Source organism: Pundamilia nyererei, unplaced genomic scaffold (genome assembly GCF_000239375.1).
Source record: "Pundamilia nyererei isolate P.nyererei 1_Seehausen unplaced genomic scaffold, PunNye1.0 scaffold00190, whole genome shotgun sequence".
NCBI classification, from domain to species: Eukaryota; Metazoa; Chordata; class Actinopteri; order Cichliformes; family Cichlidae; genus Pundamilia; species Pundamilia nyererei.
In genome coordinates, this window is record NW_005187591.1 from 99,933 (window position 1) to 127,485 (window position 27,553).

The 27,553-nt window shown below is 41.3% G+C and overlaps 1 protein-coding gene across 3 annotated transcripts in view; it reads right to left on the minus strand.

The window, feature by feature from the left end:
• Positions 1-1,414: 1,414 nt before the first annotated feature.
• The window catches only part of sytl5 (synaptotagmin-like 5), a 44,544-nt gene continuing 18,405 nt past the window's right edge, over positions 1,415-27,553 (minus strand). Inside the window, exons 2-17 of one of the 3 annotated variants that reach the window (XM_005747155.1) lie at positions 19,499-19,827; positions 19,193-19,408; positions 17,248-17,360; positions 17,026-17,122; positions 16,327-16,417; positions 16,099-16,192; positions 14,061-14,161; positions 13,368-13,457; positions 10,484-10,549; positions 9,053-9,231; positions 8,869-8,971; positions 8,581-8,742; positions 8,336-8,444; positions 5,940-6,078; positions 5,215-5,423; positions 1,415-4,584 (exon numbers count right to left, since the gene is read on the minus strand). In XM_005747155.1, coding sequence (XP_005747212.1) covers positions 4,442-4,584; positions 5,215-5,423; positions 5,940-6,078; positions 8,336-8,444; positions 8,581-8,742; positions 8,869-8,971; positions 9,053-9,231; positions 10,484-10,549; positions 13,368-13,457; positions 14,061-14,161; positions 16,099-16,192; positions 16,327-16,417; positions 17,026-17,122; positions 17,248-17,360; positions 19,193-19,408; positions 19,499-19,617 — 2,031 coding nt within the window. In that variant the 5' untranslated portion in view covers positions 19,618-19,827 and the 3' untranslated portion in view covers positions 1,415-4,441. Of the gene's footprint in view, positions 4,585-5,214; positions 5,424-5,939; positions 6,079-8,335; positions 8,445-8,580; positions 8,743-8,868; positions 8,972-9,052; positions 9,232-10,483; positions 10,550-13,367; positions 13,458-14,060; positions 14,162-16,098; positions 16,193-16,320; positions 16,418-17,025; positions 17,123-17,247; positions 17,361-19,192; positions 19,409-19,498; positions 19,828-27,553 lie in introns of all 3 variants that reach the window. The other 2 variants (XM_005747154.1, XM_005747156.1) reach the window with 2 other exon arrangements.

Genomic DNA, 27,553 nt, shown 5'->3' on the forward strand with positions numbered 1-27,553 from the left:
CTGTATTGTGCGGCACGTAGGATCGACACTGCACAGTGTGCTTTGAGGTAGGAGCTAAAAAGGGTGTAGCTTGTGTCTGTGAGCACCTGTGTGTACACCTGTGAACACGCTTGTATTTAAAAGGTTCCTTCATGTAATGATCTCCTAGAGGGTGTGGGGAGCCATAGCCCCGTCCTCCTGGGCATGAAGCAGGTATGGAGGAGATCCAGGCTCCAGACATCCAGAGGCCCTCAGAGCACACGAGACCAAGGAAGACCAACGGAGGGGCAACCGTTCTACTATCCCGGAAAGAGCTGAGGAGAGCCCCAAATGAGGGGTCACTCACCAGTCACGAAGCAGAAGCCAGGGGGGGGTTGCAGTGACGTGCTCGTGAGCTCCGCCGGCAGCCAGCTGTGCCAGAGTGACCAAGCCCCAGGCTGAGGGCACCCCACCCCCGAAGAGGTCCGAGCGAGCCCCAGGCTCCAGGCTCCGACAAGCAGCCACAAGGAGTGAGCCGGTGCGTACCTGGACGCCCATCACCGGACACAAAGAACCGCCCGATGTCTGCGGGCGTCGGCCACTGGCAGGGGGAGTGGTGAGGGGAGATAGGCCTCCATACCTTGGAGGGCCTGAGATGTCCCCAGAGAGGTGGCGTCTGATACCCAACCTGACATAAAGACACAAACAAACAGGCACACACAGATACAAACATCCATTCCCACCCTAATGCTCTCATATGCAATTACTCAGCAATCACCCAACGTGGAGACAGACATAAATAGACACTGTACACACAATCACACTCCCCAAGCGTACTCTAAGCCCCGGGTCTAGGTACCCTTGCCCCTGGAGGGGGAAACTGCACCCAGACCCAGCTATGGGGATATTTTTCCACTTTCTAGGTGACCTTAAGGCCACAGAATTAAACCCGTTACGATGTTGAGCTCTTTATTGGATATGTTGTTTGATAGCTGCACGTACAGAAGCATTCTGAAAACAAGTGTTTATAAAGTGTTTATAAAGTCCAGTGTGAAGTTTCCAGGTCATCTGCTGGTGTTGGTTGAACGTGATAAAACAAAGTGGATGAAAATCGATGCAGCCATCAAAAAGGAGATTGGAAAGCACTTCATGCTTCCAGCTGTACGTAGATGCTGATTTCCCTTTCAAACAGGTCTTATCATCCCACAGTGCCTAAACTGCCACCAAATGGTTTGCTGACCATATTGTCATTGCACTTGATTGACCAAACTCACCTGAACCAGATCTCAGGAAACACGTAAGCAGTGCCACAAGCCGAGTGCCTTCATGGCACACTGCACTGATGCAGGAATCTGCGGTAAAATGAGTCAAACAATGACTGAACGTATAAATGAACACGTTTTTAAGACTGAGCCAAAGTAAAATCAAGACTAAAATGCGTACAGTGTATGGAAAGAGTGTTTAATTCAAAATATTATCGTAACACATTTGGGATGAAATAGGCTTTCAAACAGTGAATCTGATGCATGGAAACCAGACAACAGAGAGTACATGCTATACATCAAGAGTTTTCTCAGTAATTGGGTATTGCACGACTTGTCATGTATGCTGGACAGTTAACACATGTATTATTACTATAACTGGGTGTCAAACTGGTAGCTGAGAGCGGACGTTTTCAGAGGACAAGCAGACAAAATTGGCATTCCACATAAAGAATTGCTCTATGGAGTTTATCTTGAAATGAGTTTTTGTTAACTGTGCATTTCATCGCATGACGGTGGACCACAGAGCTCCGGGCGACAGGGGCAAGGTCACCGACTGTCACCGGCTCATTACTGAGATGGAGGCGCTCGCCTAAGTGCTGACTCACTCTTAGCAAACAGCCTCCTTCTCAGGGGTTGCTGGGAACGCACTTCAAATAACTGTTTTCTAGGAGTAAAGTGACAATGTCAGTGCTTTATATAATCTTTTCTTTTTCTCTAATACCATGCATTTTCTATTATCACACTGATACAGTGTTAAGCAATTTACATCAAAGCTAGTCTAAGCTGGGTAATCTGTAATTATTTAGTCAATCAAAAAAACAAAACAAAGCAACTTTCTTTTCCCCCCTCAAAGAATAGGACTACGTCAGGTTTGGACTATAAAACAGCAGAAAGGTGTCAGGGGTTGGGGTAGAAGACAAGCATTGTGCGCATCACACAGGTCATGAAAGAATGCAAACTACTGGCTAGTGACATTTTCCAAATCATGTTACATCTGCTGTTTTGTTCGTGCGACAATGTAGGGTCAAGTGAATAAGGCCCGAGTCACACAGCCATAGAGACTGATGGCACTTACCAGTTGACAGCAAAAATCCTTGACCTGTTTAAAAACATGTATTTGTGTTTGTTGCCTTGGTTGCTAGCAGACTGTTCAGGTTGTAGTTATTGTCAGAGACGCGCCAGCTACTCACTGAGTGGTAGCGCCATTGTGAAAAGTGCGATAATAACCACAACAGTTGCACCTTTGACTTTTACTTTGAAGGTGAAGGTTCTGGGTTTTCCATTTGCCTTGCATTTTCTAAAGTTTATTTAGCACTTCGCTAGTTGTTAATGAGTGTTTCTAGGCAAGAAGGCCTCTTTCACACAAATTACAGCCAAACTTGACACCCTGCTAACAGCCAAGGCAATTGCAAGGTTTTTGGTGCAGCAGCCTCTTTGAGACTTTACCCAGCAACATCCAGCAACCACTTGCAAACCAGTTGGGGAATACAGATTTTACTCATGATCGGTGGTTGCATGACATTCAATATGACGGACAACTCAAGCAATGTGCACAAATTACCTCTATTACTGGTCAAATAATTTCAGTCTATAACGGCGTAATCTCAAAGGCCGTAGTGTCGTTTGAACCTAGCATAAAGCTGCATACACACAGGGAGCGATTTGCTTGACCCATCGTTTTGGTAAACGACGCATAAATTCCAGGGTAAGGGTTAGGGTTATATGTGGTTACTAGTTAACCCTCTAATTTACTTAGTACTTGCTTAAGCCACTTGCCTTGAAGTTGAGGAAAGCTTGTCTCAGTACCCATCAACTTTGTGGCAGTGTTTTCCCCCTCCTCCACCCATGGTAGCTTAAAGTTGCCAAATGTCATTGACTTGCTGTAGCATTTTACTGCAAACCGCTTCCCGTGCAGATGCACTTTAAAAGGACAACAGCCATGCAAGCAGCAAACCTAAACGCTACAGTTAGCATACCGATAGTGTGATGTTTAGCTTTACTGTGTTAGCATGCTAACATTTGCAAATTAGCACTTTGTTCTGACCAGATGGGGGCACTAAACAAATGTTCAGATTGCAAGAGTTATTAAAAGAGAATTCTAAGAGGGTTATGAATGCCATAACATTTTGTTCACACAATTTATAGGTTGAAGATATTGTATTCAAAATTCAAATGCGACCCTTGAGCCGCTGATTGAGAAAGTTGGGTTCACTAGGATGCGCCAACCAGGAACTATTCATGATTCACCAGCACAGCAGTTTTGAACACTGATATAACCACTTTACAGGATAAGTGAAACCTTCCTCCAGCAGGCAAAGCCCAAGGGAATATTAGAGAATCATTATCATCCTGAGGGTACATCCTATGGGGACAATGAACGTACAGGATTCACAACATCCTTCTATTGCTATACTATCCATGGAAAAATTACCCAGCTACGCCCAGCTTCTCAAAAGTGACTTTTTTCCTGCTCTTCTATTTCAATGTCAACTAAGTAAATTTCATTTTATTTCTCATTTTATTAAATTAAATGTATGCATATGTAATTTAAATCTCTCCAAGTGTTCTGTTGCTAATCTTTTCTTTAATCTAAAAGAAAGCCTATGAAGAAGTAAATTCAAGTGAAAGTACTTCTTGAGTACTTGAGCAGCACAGTAGTAAGAGTGAGTCACTTTCTACACCTGTACGCAGCTGTTTGAGGGGATGAACTCAACATCCCATGTGCTTCAAAACAGGATTCAGCTTTGCTGTTTATAAGGGGAGTGTTCACATTTATTTATAACTGATCGGTGCCTCGTCTAATGCCTTGTGAATGGTCTCCAGCAGCTACATGCAGAAATGACTCACAGAGACACAGGCGGACATATTGGGAGTCACCCTGTGCTTATTCAGAAGGTACAGTATGTTAAATACAGCACTTGGTTTTCCATAAACAGCAGTGTTTGGTCAAGACTAGATGCTTTTGAGGGCTGAGGGGCACATGTGAATGAATTTGTAAGGCATGACTGGCTCCTGTGGATGGGAGAAGGGATCTGAAGAGAAAAGAAGCAGGGAGAGGCAAGGGCTTTGTTCCTATTCTGAGTCCTGACCCCTTCACTGCCTTCTTTTTTTACCCCTTGACCGCTCCGCTTTTCTAGCTCCTCCTCACACCTTCAGACGACTTCTTTCCCTTCTCCCTTCCAGTCTCAGTCTTTTCTCTAGCTGTGCTTCGTTTGGGTTCATGTATTGTGCTTGCACATGCTGGATCGCAGCATCAGAGTGCACTCATGAGGGACTTCAGGATTTTCAATCATTCGTTGCCACAGCCGCTTTTCCTCCCCATACGAGTCCATCCAGTCGACCTCCTTCCCATAGCTTTCCCCTGATGGGAGCAGAGAGAAACACACACATTTGTTTTACTTTGTTAGAACAAGACAGCCCACATTTAATAGGATTTCCATATGCTTTATGATTTTTGCTTAATGTGCAAACCGTGCATGTGCTTGAAGAGAACTACTAGAGTAAGGTTTGCATGAGGCAGTTTTCTTTTCCTCATACACCAATAATACCTGTCCTTATTTTTGTACATACATATGGATGTTTACATTTAATTCGAGCAGAGTTTAAAATAGTGATGTCAGTATATGTGGAAATAATGCCTGTGACTCTAATCTCGGACATAGTCCGAAAAACAAAAAAGTCTATTTATAAGTGTAGGAAATCTAAAATGTAGGCTGAAGTGGGAAAATGTCTGTTACACTGTGGATGTGACAGGACTGTAGCAAAATTATGAATAAATATAAATAAGTCTGACTTTGGCTCACAGGAAATTTTTAATTAATGTGATAAATAAAAGCATCCATTCAAGCAGATATACAACATATGAGTTGTTTAAAAAATAATAAAACATTTTCTGCAACATTTTGACTGTAACAGAAAAAATACATGGAAATTCCTTCTCTCATAACACTGGCTAACCAGATTATTTTGTTTTCCTGCCACACAGTCTTACCTGTGCCAGCTCCCAGCCTCACCCCTCCCAGGAAGACGTTGCTGGACACAGTTTCTTTGTCCCACACAGTCAGCTCCAGGCAGACGTTGTTGAGGTCTCCCGGCTGCAGGCCGCAGTAGGTGAAGGTGTGGTTCCACTGTGGGTTCACGGTGTGTCGCTCCACCACGGTCTTGTGCTTGGTTGACTTGTTGCTATCAGGGAGGAGGTATCTAAGAAAAAGGATAGAAGTTACTTAGCATATACTCAAGCTGTGTTTTTTAAGAAATCACAATTTAGTCCACTATCATTCATTTTCCATACTGCATCAATATACTGGTAGGGGAAAATGGTATAAATAAATAAATAAATAAAATTCGGTCACTGAAAAGAAATCAGAGGACGACAAAAAAAAGACATGAGATGCTCCAAGAGATGCAAGGCTGACCCAAAGAGATGAAACAGCTTCAGAAGTAGTAAAAAAGTGACTACAGAGGCAGAAAAATTAGTCCTGTTGTCTCAAACTGTGTCCATGTAACTTCATGATTTGGATTTACAACTAGTGCCAGATTTTAAACTGAAGAATAACACACTGTAAATGCCAAAATAGATTACATCTTCTGAAATGAGACGTCAAATATCATTTAGATCATTTACATTTGTAAGTTATATGTGTGCTTCATAAAAGCTGTGCCTACTCTGATGTAAAACCTCATTACCTCATTCAAATTCATAAACCAGTGTCTCACCCTTTCACAAAAGGATCCGAGTAGCCTCCAGACTTGACAGCAGTGAGATTTTTGGCTCCTTTGACCAGCAGCTCAACCATGCCCCCTTCAGGCAGAGTTAAAGGGCTCATCTTTTTGCCCTTCAGAAAACTCTTTTTCACTGCGTTGGTAGGAAAAGCAGACAAATGAATCCATGTGCAAGCGAAAGTTTATATATGTAACATTAGATACAAAATTAAATAAAATCAGTCATAACAGTAAGAAAGAGATATCAATGACCTGTGCACACGGACTTACACAAAAAAAAAAAAAATAAATAAATTGCACCTTTTTGCAGAATCAATAAAGGCATTTAGTTCAATAATATCTATCCCTACTAGCTACAAAGTAGTGACTCATGCTTGTAAAGCATATGGCCCTTCATGTTTTATTTATTCAGGAATTTCAGGATACAAATTTAATTCATGCAAACCACAGCAATGAAAACCATGCAGCCACATGTCACACATGACCACGTCAGTTACCATAGTTACATGCTTTATTATTATAAATATAAGCCAGCAAAGAGCAAAAGTTTCACAAAGGAAGTGTTTCGTATCTCTTCTGAGATGTGGTCAGTGAAAGATGATGGAAGCCTCAATTTAAACCCACCTTTAAAATGAAGACCTATGTTAACCAGTTTTTATGTTACTTAGTGTGATGAAATCCACACGAGCATCATCTGTTGCAGACAGCATAGTGGATATTTTTGGTGTAAGAACACAAACGTCGTTTTTCCATTTCTGTTCAATATTTTGGACATTTGCACTTTTCGCATTTTAAATAACTACTGCATGCTCATGATGCAGTATTGTTTGGTTTGTAATTTTTGTCAGGTGTTAGGTGGTTGCTAGGCAATGCAATCTCAACACAAAATAGCTTGCATAATTAAAGTTTTGCATTTGAAATCAATTAGATGTTGTGAAATTAAAATGATACAATGCTTTTATAAGACATTACAGGAGCATAAATTACAAATGGGCCTCTTTATCTGTTGGTAGGTGGCTGCTAGGCAACATGATGACACTCCACGATATAGATGAGTACCTTCAGGAGCCTAAGATGTACCTGGCTGCAGGCAAACAGATGTTGTGTACTGTAGTGATAAAATCTGGTGGTCAGGTGGTCATCTTATCAGGATTTTCACAAGAAAAGAACACACTAATCCCCCCCAAAAAGTCTCAGCTATAGCAGCTATTGTGCACATTGGACTTCAGCCCCTAGTTTAGAGCTGTGATTTAGCCCACTGCATTCCTTCCTTCTCAGATTTACCAGACCTGATCCATACATGCATCTGGTTAAGACAAGTATTAGTTTTGGAGAGTGTGTGTGTGCGTGTGTGTGTGGGGGCGTGTGTCTGTACACGTCTGTATGATTAAAAAGGGTCATACAGAAAAAAAAATATCAAAGAATTTCCTTCAGCCCTGACCCCTGTGACAATCCTCTGCTTGCACCAACCTTAACAACACCACTTGCTCTACAAAACCATGCAGTGCTTTATAGATATCTAGGAATATTTTTCACTAGTCACAAACAGGAGGTCAGTTTCTGTTTTCTAATCATTTGGGCAGCAGTCGAGCAGTCGCGCTGCAGTAATTGGGGATAAAAACCAGGGAACTTCTGAAAGTAGCGAAAAACAATGTTTTCAGGTCAGACGGGGATAAGAAGGATTTTATTTAGATCCAAGAGGGTTGGGCAAATATATATTTATCCTCATTAGCAAATCAACAACTCACTGGTAGGTCACTCATTATCACAAACTCATGTTGTGCAGTCAAACATTATTCAGACCCTCAGAACTTCAAAGTTTTAAATATAACAAACATGTTAAAGCTAAAACATTTTGATTTTGTGGTTTAAAATGTCACTAATAAGGAGCAAAGAAGAAGAAGAAGAATAACTCTGTTGATCCCCGAGGGAAATTCAAATGTCTGACAGCTCATCTGCGGTTTGTATGAGAACTGAAACCCTGATGACTGTGGGTGCGAATGATTTTCTATATCTTGCTGTTTTACAACAGAGAGAGCAGAGTCTTCCAGTACTGATGGTTTTTGGTTTCATAAAGGTGTTGTAAAGGAGGAGATCAAAGTTATTTAGGATGGCTTCTAACGTCTTTCGTGTGCATCTTTCCACCACCTCCCCCAGCATGTCCAGTCTGGCTCCGATTACAGAGCTAGCTTTCTTCACTAGTTTGGTCCAGTCTCCTTGCATCCTTGTTTCTGATGCTGCGTTCTCAGCAGACTGCTGCATAGAACAGCACACTTGCCAACACAGACTGACAGAACATCTGCAGCAATGTACTCCAGATGTCAAGAAATCTTATTATATACAGTATATCATACTGTAAAGTTTAATGGTGATGACAGCCATGAACATACCTTGTACTTGGTCCGCAGTCGGTGTGACGTTCTTTCCTTCAGGGATGTACTTCAACACAACAGTTAGTTCTCCTTTATACTGGAGCATTGCGTCTATACTGCCCTCCACCTACACACACACACACACACACACACACACACACACACACACACACACACACACACACACACACACTAATAAACCAGATGCTCATATTTATACGAGGTAGCTGAAAAACACTATATGTGCTGATTCAGGCTGCCACCTTGGGCTGCAGTGTGTACCACTCCTCTATGTGGCAATCGAATTTCCAGGCGTCAAAGGCCAGCTCCACTTCTCCCAGGAAGCTGTTGCGTCCAAACCGGTCGTGGTGCCATACGGACACCTGCAGGGTTCGTGTCTCCAGCTGCGAGTGGCTGATCACATACTGAGAGAGAGGAAGTTCAAAAAAAAAAAAAAAATCCCACAAGAGAAGATCAACTGAATGTCGTTTTATGATGTAACGTATTAATTCATTGCTCTCTAGCTCTCATTGAGTTTTCCTCTCACACACCCGCAGAGTCTCGTTGAAAACAGGGTTAATGGTGTTGGCCTTGATGCTCGTCTTCCTCTTGCTCTGTCGGGACTTATCTGGCAACAGGTAAGTCTTCACATACCTGCCACAAGAACACACAGCAGGTTATAACGGAGTCCTCTTACGCCATTGTGTGTGTGTGCGTACGTGCGTGCTCTCTTACGCATCTGTGCGCTGCCTCCTCTCATCTCCTACTGCCAGGTTGTGACATTCTTTCACAAGGACACTGAGAGCGCCGGTCTTGTAGCTGTAGCTGACATTGAGCAGGATCTCGCCGCTCACCTTTGCGTTGCCATAGTCACCGGTCTCGCTGTACATGCTCATCGTGCTGTTTATACTGCTCTACGAGGCCAAGGTGAGAGATAAAGGCGTAGATATGAGACGGCGACGATAAAGGAGGGGAGAAGGGAGACAGGGGAGCATGTGACGCAAGAGAAGTGATGAAATACAGTGGAAACAAAACACGATGAACAAAAGAGGAGGAAAATCTGCACAATGTTCAGACTCAGGCTCACGTCAATCATTGCTGTCACTGGAAGTTTGAGGGAAGTGCAAAACGTGAAGCTTTCAGGGGGTATAAATGAGAAAAAGCATTTATATTCTGTCTGGAAATGTCAAGACATATGAAAGGATGCGTGACATGTAGCAGCGTGTAGACTTTGTAGAATTTGTCACTTGGCCAATCTTTTAGAAGTTTAACCGGCATTTGTTGCCATTTTTGGAAATTTCAGAGACTGAACATTAAAGATGTCGAGTTCACAGTCACATCAGACCTGTGAATGCAGCAAACTGTCAACTGAGAGTGTAGAGAGATGTGACTTTGCTTGAAGAACACTTGTTGCTGTTGGTCATTAGCTTAAATAGTCAGATCCACAGGGTTATAACTGTCATAGAAATTAGGTCTGCTCCATCAAATAAAAGCCACATTAGCAAACATGTAATATAATAAAAGTGAACTTTTTTTTTTAAAGTTAAAAAGCGGTAAAATTCTGACTTGGGTGGCTGCTCCTCCTGAATTTTCACTGTTTGCCCATCAAATTAAACAGTAACATTTTTATGCCACATTCACCATCACAATTTTTCCCCTCACACTGAACTCTTGCCAAACCTATTTCTCTGCGGAAAAAAAATATTTGCAATCACAGCAGGTAATTATGTCTGGAACATGTCTTTAAAAGCATGACTGCTGTAGCTCCAGACAGGATAAAACTGGCATAATCCACTGATAATAATATTGCTGTCCAGGGAGCAAAAGACTCCAGAAGCCAGAATTGAGCCACGTTGGCTCTCTCACCCTACCTCTACTGTAAAGTCTTACTCATTTATTTCCTGCAGGGAGTCAGCATGACAAATGGCTTTGTTAAATGCAAGGGGCACCAAATTAAAGCACCAACAGAAAAAAGGAAAAGTACGAGCAAAACCATGCAGTGAGCATGCAGTTACACTCAGAACTATTTCTCTGGTATATTCATGAAAATTCTCTATATATTATTGAAACCTGCATGTAATATTTAGGTTCTGGTGCTTTGCTACGGCACCTTTACTGTGTGAATGTGCAATAAAAGCATGCACAACTACCAAAGGAGAGGCTTACAGTCTCAGCATCTGAGTCGGGGACATTGAGGTACCCCCACCTTCTTTCTGATCCAGGAGTGGAAGACTATTTATAAAAGAGGCAGAAACATATATGAAGAAAGATAGAAGAGGAAAGAGTGAGTACTAAGCTCTCTGATGTGTTAGAAATCACAGATTTACCAACTCGTCCAGCTGTGAAATCTGAAAGTATGCAACGGATAGACAGCTGCTACGAGAAAGAAATGGGACATAACCCTTTAAACTATTAACCATCTTTTTAAAAATCGTTGCAGATTTAAATATTTAACTTTTCAATAACTGCTCATTAGCACTGCTCATATTAGTTTGGCTTCGTTTTAGTTGGATGTGCAGCAGACAAATCTGTAGAAGCTGTGTGATGCTATCATGTCAGCATGGACCATACTCTCTGAGGATGTTTCCAAAGACTAGCACAGTGTACCTAATAAAGTGGCAGATGAGTGAATATCAACCATTAGAGTGAAAATAATGACAATACAAAAAACCCTGTATTTCAGTTCTAATGAGTGCAATAACAGTATTTTACTCTAATGTCCCTCAGCACTGATCAGCAGGTATCTGTGTCATACACATGTACGCACTTGGCTAGCTTTTTAGTTTGCTACAGTCATGAAAAAAACCCCTACTATTTCCTTAAAAGTCTAATAAACGTATAGTTTAGTTGATATTTATGATATTTATACACATCGCCTTTACCCCCTACCTCACCAGAAAATAAAAAGGTTTCGTTAAAACCGAAAAAAAGGAAAAAAAAAACATGTCATAGATCATGGGAACCATTAAATGCCTCTAATAGTAGCTCATTGTGCCTTCACAAAAGCCCTCTGTGCAGTGAATCACAGCAGTGGGCAGAGTATATTAGAGCTCGAGTCAGTGACAGCGAACTATCTGCATCACATCTCATCACCACCTTCTACTTCCATTCATACTGCCAACAGCAGCTCAGTGACTGCTACTGTAACAGAAAGATCGACTGTCAAACAGGCTGGCCATATCATCCATTTACCTACCCAGCTCTCAAACTAAACACGCTCACAAAGGAGACGAGCAGAGCGCAGTGAGTCATGAATAAGATTGTAATCTCGACATTTAAATAACTGCTTTTCTGCCAAAGTAGTTTAGAGCTGGCTGTGACTGATTCCCCTGAAGAAGTTAATATGCATATCTGAATCAAGTAAATGTATGAGCAATTAAGTTAAAAAAAAAACTATCGCTTTGATATTAAATGAAACTTAACTCTGTATTTGTATTCTGGGGCTTGACTACAGCAGATCTGCATGATTCACAGATAAAGAGATGCTTCTTTGTCTCAGTCTGCCTGTTAGCAGCCAGTCGGTCCGGCCTCTGTCTGAAAAACGTAACATTAGCTCCAGGCCTCAGCCCTCTCTAAGAGCCCACTCTCTCTTCTTCAGTTCAAAGGCTTTTGGTTGAAAACAGGTGGACGAAAAACAGATTCAGACCAAAGTTATTTTAAACTAAAAACTAAAACTGGATGTGAAAAAACATTTCGGTTAACTGAAAAAACAAAACAAAAAAAGGTTTAAATTGGGAAAATGAAAATACAATTTAAAGGTAATATTCTTTGTTTGTAGATTCGTTAGAGTGGCAAAAACTTTATTACAATTTGCATGATGACGCTCTGATGCACGTGATTGTTGAGACTCTGGATGTCCATGAGACTGAGAGTCAACTGCTTTTAAATAGTTGTTTTTATTGTAATACCTGAAGTGATTTTCCTAAATTGTACTCCTGACATTTTATTTCAAAAGACTAAAACCAATAAAAACTGAACCAAACGAAACATCTTCAAACAATAAAAACGAAACTGAAAGAAAAACTAAAAGGTAAAGAGAAATTTGAAAACGAATTAAAGAAAACAAACTATAATAACTCCGGTTCAGACTACACAGTAGTAGTCTGATAAAACGGTTGCTGGGCTACATCAGGTAATTATGATGTCATATTCTTGCTGACAGATGGACAGACGACATATAGGCTGGCGTCATCCCACACCTGTGAGATAGGTGCTATGGATCAACTGCAGTGTAAATAGACAGAGTGAGATATGGCTGTCTTGTTTTCAATAAAGCTTGAAAAAAAGAAAAACAGCTGCAGCTCGTACGTAGAGGACAGCAGAGGCTGCGCGTCTTTTAGTTTCCCTTTCTGTTTTTGGTGATTATAGTGTATCTTGTTTGGGCTTGAAATGGACAACGTGACGGACATGACGAGTGAGAAAATGCAAAAAATCTGACACCTTAGTCTCTTTATTGGAACTTTGATAAACTACACATGATTAAACAATCAGTCATCATGCCTCAGAACTCACAGGGGAGCCATTTTTATGCTAATGTCGTGTTATGAGCGCCGTTCCACTTCCACAAAACGATCATCTCGAAATGCTTCTGCAGGACTGCAGATTGAGATCATTCCTCAGAGTTCATTAGAAGCCTCACATTACTTCCATTGTTAGTTTGAAATATAGATGGGTGCAGCTTCAAATCTTAGCTTTTCATATAAACACACATCTCCACTTTTCAGTATTTACATATGGATGACATATTTCCCGCAAAGCGCACATCATTAATCTACATAAACACACTTGCACGCCTCAAAGCAGCGACCCTTCCCTCCATACGACTACTTAGTTTACGGAAACAGGGTTAAGCTTTCCTATTACAGGAGGTGTTCGTGACACAGCTGAGTCTGTGTTTGCACAGTCAACACTAGAACGCACACATCTGAGTCACACATCTGGCGGTGAGCGCACGGTATGTGTGCATACGGAGCATAATCGTGTACCTGTTTGACCACATGGGAACTCCTATTACTATTTGATTTTGTGAGTGATCTAGCACGGGTGTTACCGTTGACACGGCGTTGCTGAGGCGTCTGCTCGTAATCTTGCTGTGGGCTGACATCAGGGCATCGATGTCCTCGTCGTCGTCAGAAAACTCCTGTGGATGACAGCGGATTCAGTCAGAAGGGAGATGACACGGGAGATGACACGCGAGAAGCCGGCCAGAGCGTCTTTGTGCTCTGTGCAGTTTTCCATGCGGCAGCTGTGTGGGTGGATGCAGGCAGCTTCCATAAATTTAATCAGGCAGGACCGGACAGAGAGCGGTAATTAAATTTTCACGAGCAAAACCACACTGTGGTTGTTTTTACAATGAACAGTGCATGAATGGATGAGTAGGTAAAGAAAAAAAACAAACATTTGAGAGTTTTTCTGTTTGCTGCTCGCTGAAAAACAAACAAAGCAGCCCGACACTGACCATCACATCCTCCACCTGCTTTTGGCCTACATCTGTTTAGATGCCTGTCATGCTCTTTGAAGTGAAATTAACATTCAGTCCCACATCTGACGCATCGTGTCGAGTTCATCGGCCCACGGATCCCGAGCTTACTGTAGTGTGTAACCACATCATGTATAAATTCGCAACAGAGGAAAAAAAAATCTAGGTGCGGCAATTTCCCACTCAGAGATTTATGAGTTTGTTTGAAAAATCAAATGTGTGATGAGTGTGAAGGAGGAGTGGGGGTGGGATGATGGCGCTTACCGTTTCGTTGAGGCCGGGGACTGAGCGGCTTTTGACAGAGAGGGCACTGTCACTGGGTTCAGAGCCGGGAGATAACAGGTCACACTCTGATCGACTGTGATCTGATGAAGGAAGAGAGGGAAGAAGGCAAGAGAAATAAGGAAAACTGTTCTGAAGGTGCAGTGCTGTAACGTAAACACTGAGAAATATAGGCAGACAGCAGTGGACTTCTGGTCAGATTTGGAAACTTATTAACTTCCTATTTGCTCAATCGTGCCGTCTGCAGCAGATAAATCTTCTTGTTATGATGTAGGATTTCTTTTCCAACTGTTTGTTGCTTTAAATTCAATTCAGTTTTATTTATCTAGCGCCAAATCACAACAACAGTCGCCTCAAGGTGCTTATAATAACAAATACAGAGGAAAACCCAACAATCATGTGATCCCATATGAGCAAGCACTTTAAAGACAGTGGGAAGGAAAAACTCCCTTTTAACAGGAAGAAACCTCCAGCAGAACCCGGCACAGGGAGGGGCGGGGCCATCTGCTGCGACTGGTTGGAGTGAAATTAATTCATGTTCCTAAAATAGGTCTAAAAAACACAGTTTATTGAAAAAAACTTTTCAGAAAGATGCAAGAGACAGAGGTCCATTTAGGATCCTTGTCTTGTTGTATAAGGCTGCTTATTTCAGTTTCACTTCTTAGCTGCATGCTATTTGCTTTCAGAGTTAAGTGACATTTGTGGAAATCCAATCTTCCTGATCCATCAGCTAAAGCAAGGTGCTTTTACTTCTCCCCTTTTCTCTCTGAACATTTGAAACCTTGGATTGCGGCCAAACAGCTCCATCTGAACTCCATGCCACTTGCTCCCAAAGAACTTATCCCATAAAATCGTCTTGCAGATTTGTTAGACCTCAGAAGGTTGATTCCGTTCATCGTGCGCAGCGTTTTCAGCGGGAGAAACGTTTTGCCACTCGTCCAGATGAGCACCGTCAACTTTCTGGGATTCTCTTAGTCATTTCCATCTGACTTTTCTATTTAGATTGCAGGTAAAGCTTCCTTCCAATATCTCTGCTGTGTAGACCCTGTTTGTGCTTCAGCACTTTACCATAATCCCCGGGTCAGCTAAACCTTCCTGCAGGTACTCTGCAGTCATATGAGGGGGTTATGCAGAGCCTCTCTAATTAGAAAAGTGCGCATTCCCTCCGCTCACTCAATGTTTTCTTCTTTTCTCCAGATCTTGTTTGACTTCCAAAAATATCTCCTGAAATGTTTCTAAATTAAATTCTGGAGAGTAGAAACTGAAAGCTGAGGGGTCTTTTTTCATATCTCACATCAAGTTTTTATATTTTCAGTCAGTTTCCTGGAGGAGCCCGTCGGCTGTTGAGTGCCAGCACAAAAAAAACTTTAAGAGCTCATTTCTGCGTCCTTCCTCTCTCTTTCTATGCTGGAAAAACTGCCAGGCCTGGGAACTGAGAGTGAAGCCTTTTCCAAACTACACCCTTTTGCCTTTCTCACTGTTTAGAGCTGTGGCCTTAAATGAGCCTCAGGCAGCTTAAAAAAGTCTCAGAAAGAAAAATAAGCTGTGAATAGTTCTTATATAATCAGGCACAGAAAAATACTAAACAACTATTTTTTTACTGCTTTGGTCTGATAACTGGCTTTGAGTAGAGATTCAGCTTTGTTTTAACTAAAACCCTCATCAGAACCATTTTAAAAAACCTTGATAAAGTTACAGAGCCAGCAGATAGGAGCATAGGCAAGTGCTCTGAAAGAGATGAAGAGGTTCGGCACTTCGGAGTGTAGAAGTTAATAGTCTAATTCGTGCAGATGTGACATTTTCTCCAAAAAGAAGGAATAATTTTATCTTTTGTGAGCTACAGTCTGAGTTGAAGTGGAGACGAGTGCTTTTGCATCAACCCTCAAAGGTGATGTTCTTGAAAGTGTGACTTATTTCGATAGCTTGTGAATTATCAAAATGCTTGTGTGAGAGCTATGAAGCTGTGAGACGGTGGCAGGATTCACATCACCTCGTTGTGCAGGGACAAAAATTAAAATACCTGATGAAACTGAGGGCCTGGATACAGAAATGCTCGGGCCAGAAGGTTTCTTCTCAGGTGCCCCCTCAGGGTCGTCACTCTCTGCTCCTTCAGGCTGCATTAAAAAACAAACAAACAAACAAACAAAACCACGCAAACCTTTAAAATACGTTTTCCACCCCAAATGTAAAAACTTTCCAACTTTCCCCAGTGCGCTGCTGTTTGTGTGCATCGATTGCTGACCCTGACCCTCCGATTAGCATCAAGATGGGACGATCTGTCCAGAGACCGGGGACGTAGGTTTTTGGATGCCATGGACTCCATACCCTCTGCACCACCCCTGAAAAAACACAGAGGTCAGCTGAATAACAGCATCTAATCCAGAGTTTAACACTGAAGGCAGTTCCAGAAATGGCAACTGCTTCAGCTTTGCTTCTTAAGCGCTTTGGATGCTGAAAATATTTCAGATTAACTTTGTTTTACTTATTGCTTGTATTCTTAAGCAAAAACAGAAAATAAAGATGTAATGGAGTAGAACCAACTTTTAGCCAACTTGGAGGTGCTGGTCTGTTAGCTTGGACAAAACGAGTTATTTCATCAAGTGATAAAATAACTGCGACTCCATGAAATGCTGAAAGTGAATCTCTATCGTCTATTGTTTATCATTTGCTCTGCTTTCTGTCTGTATGCCTCTCAGTGCTGCCTTCACATACATACACACATACATATATACATATACATATACATATACATACATATGATCTTTTCTAATGCTTTCACACTGAGGTGCACACTCAACACATTGAACATTTACTCTCTGATGATTTTATCCTGTCTATGTGCTGCATGTCCTGCATGCATTAAACATTCATGTTGTTTAATTCATTAAGGTCAGTATGTGTTTGTATGAAGCTAAACAGCTGTTAAAGCTCTGTGTTATCTGCTTACCCTTTTCTCCTGGCACCATTGAGTACAGTTAATCTGTTGGATACTGCAGGCTCAGGTTTCTCCTGCTTTGAAGGGGCGGCCTTTTTTACTTCTGGGCCTTCGGGAACAAACGCATCAGCCAGTGAGTATTGAAATCAGCACATTTGCTTCTCTGTTGCACCGTTAACATGTCTTTTCAACTGTAATCATTCTGGTTTGAAGAACACAAGCAGTCGGACTCACTCAGCGGGGTGCTCAGGATCGTCTGTTTGACCACCTCACTGCTCAACTGCCCCCGCTCAAAGCGCTTAGACCTCTCCTCCAGGAACCACTCTCCGCTCGACACCTTAAGCTCCCTGTCGTACAAAGACATTAAAGGGGAATCAACACCTCAAGACAGCACATGTAGTAAAAGTAAAATCAGAGGAAACAAGAAGGAATGAAAGTGCTCTATTCTCCCATGTCGCACATTATTTCCAAGTCTCTGAATTCTCAATTTAATCATCACAAGCGACTCAAAGAACTCCGGGTAAATGAAGCAGGCAAAAATGAAAAAAACATTTGAATTTTAGCTTTGGTAATACTTTGCACATAGAAAAATATATTTCTCTGAAAGAGTTGCTGTTGCAATATTACATCTCTGCAATACTGGCCAGCGATTGCATCTCAGTCTCATTAACGAACACTAAACACGAGTTGTAAATCATAGCTCGACACTTTTATGTCACGCTTTTTGCATTTTCAATCACCATTGTGAACAGATCCAGCACAAAGCATAAAATCTATTGAATACAGTGGTGGGCATTTACTTCTCTCTCTCCCTTTTACCCTCCTAACTTCTGAAATTAATCCGGCACCCGTAGGCAAAATCCATTTTTCCTTCCTCCTGGTTCGGATTGTGATCTTCTGCATGTAAACCTTTTCGCTACACGTGTGGGCGTGAGCTGAGAAAAGTTTTACTTCTTGCAGACATGATCTTCTGGCCTCAGCATAATTATTCAGACTAAGCAGTGGAAAACCTGCGTCTTTATGTCTCAGAAACATTTTTTAAAATGTGAATGTTTAGTTAGCTCGGAGCCACCACGCACAGGTAGTTGGAAGCTTGGAGATTAAAGCTAAAGCAGATTAAAGCAGGTTTTAATGTCAGGATACAATCAAAAGTGGCATTAAAAAGCCTTTGGACAATTACGCCCACCAGGAGCACCCAAAGGTTCAAAGAAACGAGGTTTGAAGATATCCTAACACACTCGGTCACACTATTTATCTGACACCGAAGCTAATTCAGTTCAGCGTTAAAAATAACACCTTTATTCATGAGGGTTATAATGTTGAGTTATTGCTGAAACTGTTTTAGAGCGTAGCCTATTTAAAAGCACAGTTATTAAGCTGCTGTGACACTAATGAACTGCACAGGGAGGTGTTTCTGTTATTTAGCCCTCCATCACGGAAATCAGCAGGCGGGGAGAATTACTGGAAACCTTCGAGTGCTCATTAGACTACATTTGTTTCGAATACTAGTGCGTCGAGACGCTTTGTCACACAGAAACTGGGGATATTTGCATTAAATGCACCTTTCAAATGTTGTACGTACGGTACCAGTTTAAAAATCCCTGATTCTAAATATCACTACACAGGAGCCAAGGCTGGTGATGGCTCACGGTTGCTGGCTTTTTTCACTGTCCAGGTGTGCGACAGTCAGGGACAGTGGCTTGTCAGAGCAGAGATGGGAAGATTTATGGTTCCAAACAGAGCTCACAGCACCTGATCAATCACACTACAGTAAAACAAACAGCTGAAAAATGAGGCTTTACAGCTAAAAACAAACAAATAAACAAAAACCCTGCAAATTTTAGAGGCCAGAAAAACTCTAAATGTGGCAATAGTGCAGGGTAAGTTCAAGAGAAACTAAGGACAATCCTGATTAGAAAGAAAAGGTAAGTGTCAGAGAAAGATGTTGCATAATGTTGCATCTGTTTAGTCCTCACATGTTAGCTCATTTAACTTTTGAACATGATAGATCTACACAGACCAGCAGTGCTTTTTTCTCTTTTAAGCCCTGTAGATCACAGCAGTGAAACCCCAGGGCACCCTCACAGATGAATGGAGGCAGATGTGGTGCAATTAATCATCTTTAGTACAAAGAAAAGCTTGAACGCTGCTCTGGTCCCCCTTCAGATGTCACACTTACGTGAGCTTGTCACAGAAGGTACATCTCCACTCGCGTGTTCTGGGGTTCACGATACGGCAGCTGCTGCAGATTCGAGACTGGCACTCCTCGCAGAGATCGCCCCGGTCGAAGATCAGGCCCAGAGTCTTGAGGCAGCGAGTGCACTGTCGGGCTCCCAAATCATGTGGCCGGATGAAACCCTTTTGTTTGACCTCCAGCAGCTCATTCTTCAGCCTCCTGCGGGACAGAAACACAAGAATGTCACAGGACACTAAGAAAAGTAAACGTGATGACGGTGAGTTTAAATGGTGACGTGGAAGTCCTCACCGAATCCTCTTCTCCTCTCTTTTCCTCAGCTTCTCGTCTTTCTGCAGCACCTTCAGGATCATTTCTCGTTCATGTTCCAGCAGAAAGGAGAGGTTCAGATCCTTCCCAGATTGCTCCATTGATCCCACGGTCACCAGTTATCCAGTTATGTCAGCCAGGGGAATACGTTGCATGGAGGGCGTCAGCAAGAACTACATCATCCTGCGGTGTTCATCTTGTTCTTTTAGAGCTGGAAAGGTATGAATTCAAAGCTCCCAGGATCTCTCCAGAACTTCTTCTTTTATTTGATTTTATTTTGGGGGGAGGGAAAGCTGGAACTCCCTGGAGACCTAGACAAGGTCAAGCAGACACAAAGAAAAGTCACTAACATACATCTGGCAATAATAACTTTATAAATCATCACGGCTCCGAGGTAAAAAAAATCCTGTTTGATCCTGGTTAATATACCCGTCTTCAGGCCAGTTTGAAAAGCATTAATTAAAATAAGACAATGATTTTCTGTATTACAAGTGGAAGCACAAGTAATTGGTAGACATTTGACGGCTCCACAGCAGCTTAACAACCTCCCAATTAGGAGCTGAGCCTGACATTCAGAGCGCTGCTGCTGAGCTTACATTAGCAAAGCTCTATCTTTCCGTGAAATTCCCAACAAGACTTGTACTAATTATCTGCACACCTGCAAACCAAACCACCTAGCTTCATGGCAACGGCTTTTATATAACCTGACACAGCCACAGAGATGGCAGTATTGCTCAGTCTGCTAAGAAATGCAGATATCTATAACGCAGATGGGAACAATCATACACACAGGATTATATACACTATAGTACATACAGGTGTTATAAGTGTTATTTTGTGAAATAAGCTTTCAAATCTTTGTTGTACTGTAAAGTCATTTCTCAGGATATCATTTAATCTAATCTTACAGAAACAAAAATAGACTCTGTGAGTAGTTTTCTGATAAGGTTGATTGGTTTGAGTCAACAGTGCCTTTGATAAATTTGTCTACTGAACACAAAGGAGCTCACATGGTGATGTTTCTGAGGTGCTGCTGCAGCCTTGCATGTCCACGAGAGCACCATGTATGATGTGATTATTCTTGGTGGAAATCTGAGTGCACAGAGGTGCTGAGATCAGGTGCTCCAACCTGTACTTGTGCTATTCTTGCAGCAGCACCCACCCTGCGGCTGTTTCACCAGAACAATAGCTGCCCTCCCTGCTGACAGAGCAGTGCAGGTCTCTCTGGATCAGGAGCATATCCAGACACTTTGTCAGCCACCATTTAGTCCCGATATGTGTCCTACGCAACATACCTGGGACACGTTCATCAATTATCAATGCACTCACTCAGGACTGGAGAGAGATTTCTCAACAACAGATCTGGACCCTTGTGCAATCCATGTGCAGATGGGTGACCTTCTTGTCCATACATAAATTGTAATGTTGGTACTGTTAAATATTTTAAACATAAACTTCCACATTTATGTTTTTTACTGACATGTTTCAACAGTTATTGAATATATTGCTTTAATTAGCACAACTTTATTTTAACCTCTAGTACCGTCACGAGGCAACTTGCTTTTGTACCGGCAGTAATAAGCACTTTTTTGTATCACAGGTGAATCAAGACATAAGGGCTTCCATGAAAAGGTCGCAGCAGTCAGTGTGGGTCATCAGCCACAAAACCACCATTTGTTAAGGCATTAAGAAAAAAGAAGAAGAAACAAAACCATCCTAAAGGCTGGAAGCTAGCTACCCAGTGATGGAGCACTGGGATTATCGTCTTCGTGAAATGTAAACCAAATTACTCTTCAAATGACACTAATTAAATGCAGCAGCACAGACAATATCAGCACCGAACATAAGGGAACATCACCAGAGGACACAACCAGCCACAGCACTAAAAACAGAGTCAGAATTGCTAAACTATAATCAGTTTTACAAAAGACTGAAATACCCAATACTGAAAGCCAAACATTAACCAAAACAATCTGTCTGCAAACCAACTCTGCAGTGTTATAAACTTGCTAAAAGGCAGGACCGATCATTTGCAGTGAACTGTATTTAAAATCAATACAGTTCACTGCATTCTTCTGCAGCAGCTAACGGTTATTCATCTCCGCAGCTCTTAAACCTACAATAAAAGTTCTAGCAGAGCCACTATATTAATAAATAAAAACACCTAAGGCACTCAAAAAGTACAACAACAACTTTAAAAATATAAATAAAAGAAGGTTGATGCTACAAAGCTACAGGAATATGAAACAATTTCAGTCGGTGTGATCAACCTGCCCTCTCCTCTCCTGCTGCCCGTGATTACCCTCTCACATGATTGGCCCTCTGTGCTACAATCCCATCAGTAAATATTACCATGGTAACATCCTACCAAAACCAGACCAAATCAAAAAGCTGAAATGACCAAACATCATCTCTTTCATGGTTTGCATTTGCACACGCTGATACTATTATTTAGTTTAAAACATTTGTGTTTGTTGGTGCAGCCTCAAAGAGCAGCAGGTTGGAGTTTAGCAGTGTCTTGCTCCAACACTTTTATATAATTTAGCTCTTTTATCTAGTCTCCCTCGTATGTTGTTTTGATCTGTGCTTTGAAGTTTGTGAATTTTTAATCAGAAAAACAACCGGGGAAAAAAAAGCTGAAGACTTACAGACAGACAGGAAGATGATGAGGAGGAGCTAGGAAACAAACCACTAACCCTACAACTAATAGCTGCACCATCTGAGCTAAAGCAGTCCTGATTATGATAAAAGGTCCACAAGGAAAAGTGTAAATGAGTGAAAATGCCAATCCTTCCTGTGCTAAGGAAACCCTGAGTGGCTTTGATTTCTTCTGATGTGTCTGAAAGTATCTGAACACACAGAGAATATTCTCTGTCTCGCTGCAGTGCCTGATCAAATAAACTGCTAAGAATATTGTGCACAATAAAAGCAACCACAAAGATGACATACTAATGTATATGGGGTGGAATGAGGACAAAATTCTGCCTGTGCTTGCGTGAATTAAGTCGGGAAACCAAATTTGACGGCTTGGAGAGATCCGCCCAGGCCCACACCAGTCTCCTTCAGTCCTTACTCATTACTGTCTCTTTCATCCTCGTCCTTTCTTCTCTTCCCTCTTCCTTTCACTTTACATGAATTAGTACTAATGAACCGGCAGACTTCATCACAGCTTCATTTGCAGCCAAAGGCACATCTTGACATCAGCAATTATGGCATTTTAAGCCGAACTCCAGCTGCATTGTAACCTGTGAAGAGATACTGCTTCACCTTTTAGACGTCAGCTGGGGATTTGATAAAGAGAATAATAAAAGATACCTTAGAATTTAAATGATTCAAGCAGTTGAATTCAGATTTGCCTTTTATCAGCTATTAACTTAATGTGTGATTTCAAGAAAAACTGCTCATATATGGGCTGGCAAATATTTTAGGATGATATGAACCTGTCAGTGATACTGATAACAATATCAGTGCAGACATTAGAGCAGCAGTTTTATAGCGAATATGATGAAGAAAAATATGTTTAGGACAGCTTGACACATAGTGTCTATGCTACAACTCTGCTGTTTGGAGCAAATGCAGCTAAGCAGCTAGTGATGAAAAGTCAAAGTTGGCTCAGATATATCAAGAATGTATGGAAGCTTGTTTCTGTCACTGGGAAAATAAATAATTAAATAAAAATGGTAAATAGTAAAAGGCTTTACTATCCATAAGTCAAAATTTCAACTTACTAATGTAAAAATCGCAGTAAATAATTAGAAATTGGGAGAATACTTTAAAATTCTGACGTATTTTGAGTTACTGATTTTACAATTTTAGATAAACCCCCACTTTTTCGTTTTTCAGTGGTGGAAACAAGCTTCCATATGAGATCTTTTACTTGCCAAAAATGGGTATCTGTCCCAGAAATCCTGGATTGGGTTGAGCCTCTGCAGTCATACTTCTAGCTTGTGCTTAAAGCCAAGGAAGAACAAGCATTAGCATGCTTATTGTTTAATTTGGGGATGTTAGCATGCTAATGTAGTACATCTGAAGATGGCAGGAATAACATAGGTCTTTCATTGTATCTGGTCCTAAAGCAGAGACGTGACCTTGTGATAAGGCTCAATGAGACGAGAAAGGACGAATAACAGCTGCCGAGATATTCATCCTCAAGTTGAAGCTGAAGAAAACGCCTGAGAATCAAGAAGCGTTGTGAGTGAGATTCAGTGGGCTTCTTCTTAAAGCTCAGAACAACATCCAGACTAAATTCTCTTTTAAAACCTTCTGATCTGCAAAAGGTTATTCATGCTTTTTTGCATCTAGAAATGTCTGATGTGAATGCACTGTATATTGGAGTCAGTCAATCATTTCCTTCATATACAATTAGTCAGTAATAACTGTTGCCAGATTACCAAAAAGGACAATACAGCAGCCTTGCACTGGTTCCCTGGGTATGACAGAATCCAGTGTAAACTGGTACAGTTTGAATTTAAAGCCTTTAAATGTTTTTCACGTGCATGTGGTAGATAACCTCTAGCCATAAACTCCCTCAAGATCGTCGCTTCCCAATCACTCGACCATCCTGAGGGCTAAGCTTTTTAAGAACTTTTTTTAAATGTACTTTTATTTTTAACGTTACACACTTTGATTTAAAATCTGCTGTATAATTACATGTTTCTACTTCCTTATCTATTCAATACATGTTGGATTATTTACTTATTATTATTTACATTTATATTTAAAATAATAAAAAAATATTCTTATACATGTACTAGTTTTATTTTGTATCATATTTGCTATATTCAGCATTTCAGCCTCAACAACTCACAAGAATTCATGATACACTTGGCATTACAGGGTTGACAAAATATATGTTAGCTTGTAGCTTCTGGTGGCATGAAAGTGGAAAATCTGGAAACTAGCAGAAGACGTTTTATCTCTGCATCAGCTAATTCACACTTCATGTGATCCTCTAACCAACTGATCTAATGAAAATTACAAGGATTTCTACTTCTGCATGGATAGAAGCAAGAACAGACAATAAGATGCAGTTACAAGGGGATTATTACGGGCCATTAAAAAATGAAAAAAGAAAAAAAATTCATAAAGGTCATAATCATCATTGTTGCCAAGGGATCTTGCTTGTTTTTAATCAACACAATAATTTTGCAAATACTGAAAATTTCTGTTATGATTGTGGTAGTGTTTGGGTTTAGTTTTGTGCATCAGATAAAAAAAATACAGAGCAGAACAACACAGCCTATGTCACATGACCCTTCTGACATACAGTCCACTCACGAACAATAGTTGGTCAACAAGATAAATAAAGCAAAACTAATATTTATCTAAGCTCCTGTCATATTATAGTCACAGGCACTGCACTGTGTGTCCGCTTGTGTGTGCTACTGTAGGGCTGGTATCCTGATGCAGCCCTCCCTGAGTACACACAACACACATTCCCGCTACCGCTCTGCCCTGAGTAAACACGAGTGAGGAGGCAGTGAAACTCTGGGATCCGAGTGGAAGAAACACACTGGCTGCTCAGCTCTGCGCTAATAAACGTTGCTTCGAGGAAAGTACGGTGACTCACTGTTTCGATCACTCGCTGCACAGCGGTGGTTTTCATATTTTGCACTGTTCACAATCCAAGCATGTAATGGATTGTTTGTCACCGACTCTGTGCTCTATCAAGGACATCTGGCCACAAAGCCACACTGCGGTCTTCCTTGTGTTTTGCAACTCTGTGGCATTTCACCAGCTGTCAGTCTGGTCTTTTCTGCAGGTGGTCGAGCTTACAAATAGCAGAATCAATCTGCCAATTAAAGGTCGCAGGTGGGCTCCACTTGGCAGAAGAGCAAAATAGATATGAGTGAGAAATGAACATGCAACAAACATGAACTGAGCATTCAGCGGCCGGATGGAATAATTCAAAGTCCAAGGCCACAGGACGCTGGTAGAAAAGCGTCGGTATTTTAATTTCAGCTCTTTTCTCTCAGAAAGGAAACCTTCCAAAGGGAAAAACAGGATGAGTCAGACACAGTATGTCTGTCAGCCTCTGAACGATGGGCTTGTTGATATTGTTGATGTGTTATATTTTCCTTACTGTCACAGATTCCCCTCTAAAGACCAAAACCAACACTGAGTGATCCTCGGTACCCGTGCTACGCTTTTATCCAGAGTCCTTTAATACATTCATATGTAACAGAGCCTAAAGACAATTAAAAACACATCAATGAGCTGCATTGCTGCACTGTTTCTTCACTGTGAGGAGTACAGGCACTGTAGCTCAACTTGATTCAGCGTCACATCCTGCTGCTGTGTGGCTTTTAAACAAATGATTCTAAATGCCTCTGAACTTTTTTTTCCTCACCCCCCACACTGAGATCCAGTCATCTTGGGTCCGGAGAGAAGACGGGGATGAAATATGAAATATCAGTCACCATCTCCCTCGTGTCTTTCATGTTTTGTTTGTAATGGTTGCTGTACCCTCTGCTCACATTGTTTTGCTGCTCTGATTAAAATAAACATCTGTTCTCCCCAGTTGTTTAGCACTTTAAGATTTGCAGAAAAAATAAATAAAAACTGAACTAAATTCAAGTAGTGATGTCCGGACTATCTCGAGCTCCAATATGCTGCTGAATGAAACTCTATACACACACCGTGACTGGTTTAACTGGAAGACTTCATGACTATTATTTTGTTATTCGAGCATTACTGCATGTTGCAAACAACACAATATTTCACCGGGTACACCCACATCAGTGCTTACTCATAAAGCAGTTAGTGAGGGAGGCATTCAACTCTGCTCCACACTCAGGAAATGATGGGAAAAAATACATACGCGATTATTTAATACTGACTGCTAATGTGGTTGAAATTGTTATTGCAGTTTATAAACAACAGAATAAATCTATACGCAAAATCATCAAATTATAATCAAACTGATGTGGCAGAAATAAGCCAAACATTAGTCATATCCAATAATCTTGCAGTCAGGTTAGAGATGCTCATTATTTTCTACATTTAATTACAGTAATGATCTTCTTTAACAAACACTTTTTACTTCACTCATAAAAAAAACAAAACGGAAACACCTGAGAAAAAAAGCCAGTCTGGAAAGGGTTACATGCCATTTCTAAGGCTTTGGGACTGAACTGAACCACAATGACAGCCATTTTCCACAAATGGAGAAAATTTGGAAAAGTGGTAACGCTTCACAGGAGCTGCCGGCCTAAAGAAATTACTTTAAGAGCACATGGACGACTCATCCAGGAAGTCAAAAAAACGAACCCAGAACAACATTAAAAAACCACTTACATGTTTCAGTTAAGGTCAGAGTTCATGATTCAACAATAAGAAAGAGACTGGGCAAAAATGGCCCAGTCTCCCATGAGTTCAAGAAGAAAACCGCTGTTGGTTTGCTGGCTAATCTAATTAGCCAATAACATGAAGGCAGCTCAATGAATTTGGGCCTGTAGGCATGATCAAGACAACCTGCTGAAGTTAAAACTGAGCATCAGAATGAAGAAAAAGAACCTTTGACCATTATGTGGTTGTTAGTGCCAGACAGGCTGGTCTGAGCACAACATGTTGAAACTTGAAACAGATGGGCTACAATAACAGAAGACCACACCAGGCGCTGCTCCTGTCACCTAAGAACAGGAATCTGAGGCCGCAACTCACACAGGCTCACCAGCATTGGAAAACTGGTCTGATAACTCTTGATTCCTGCTGTGACATTCAAATGGTAGGATCAGAATTTGATCTGCCAGTCATAAAAGGAAATAGGAAGCCACAGTTGGGGGATGCTAGGACTCTATGGAACAGATAGGAAAGAGAGGAAAACTCTGTTACCTTTGTCCCTGAATGTAATAAAGGCTCATAACTGTCACAACTTAGAAGTAGGTTTGCAGGAGACCCTCCTCATCCTTAGCTGTAAGAGTAAGACAACAAGAAGCCAACAGCTCAGTGGAGATTCCCCAAGGGATACCCGAGTGGGGATCTTAGTTTGCTGTGACTTGGGGGTGGGAGGAGATGACTTTATGACCAGCAGGAAGT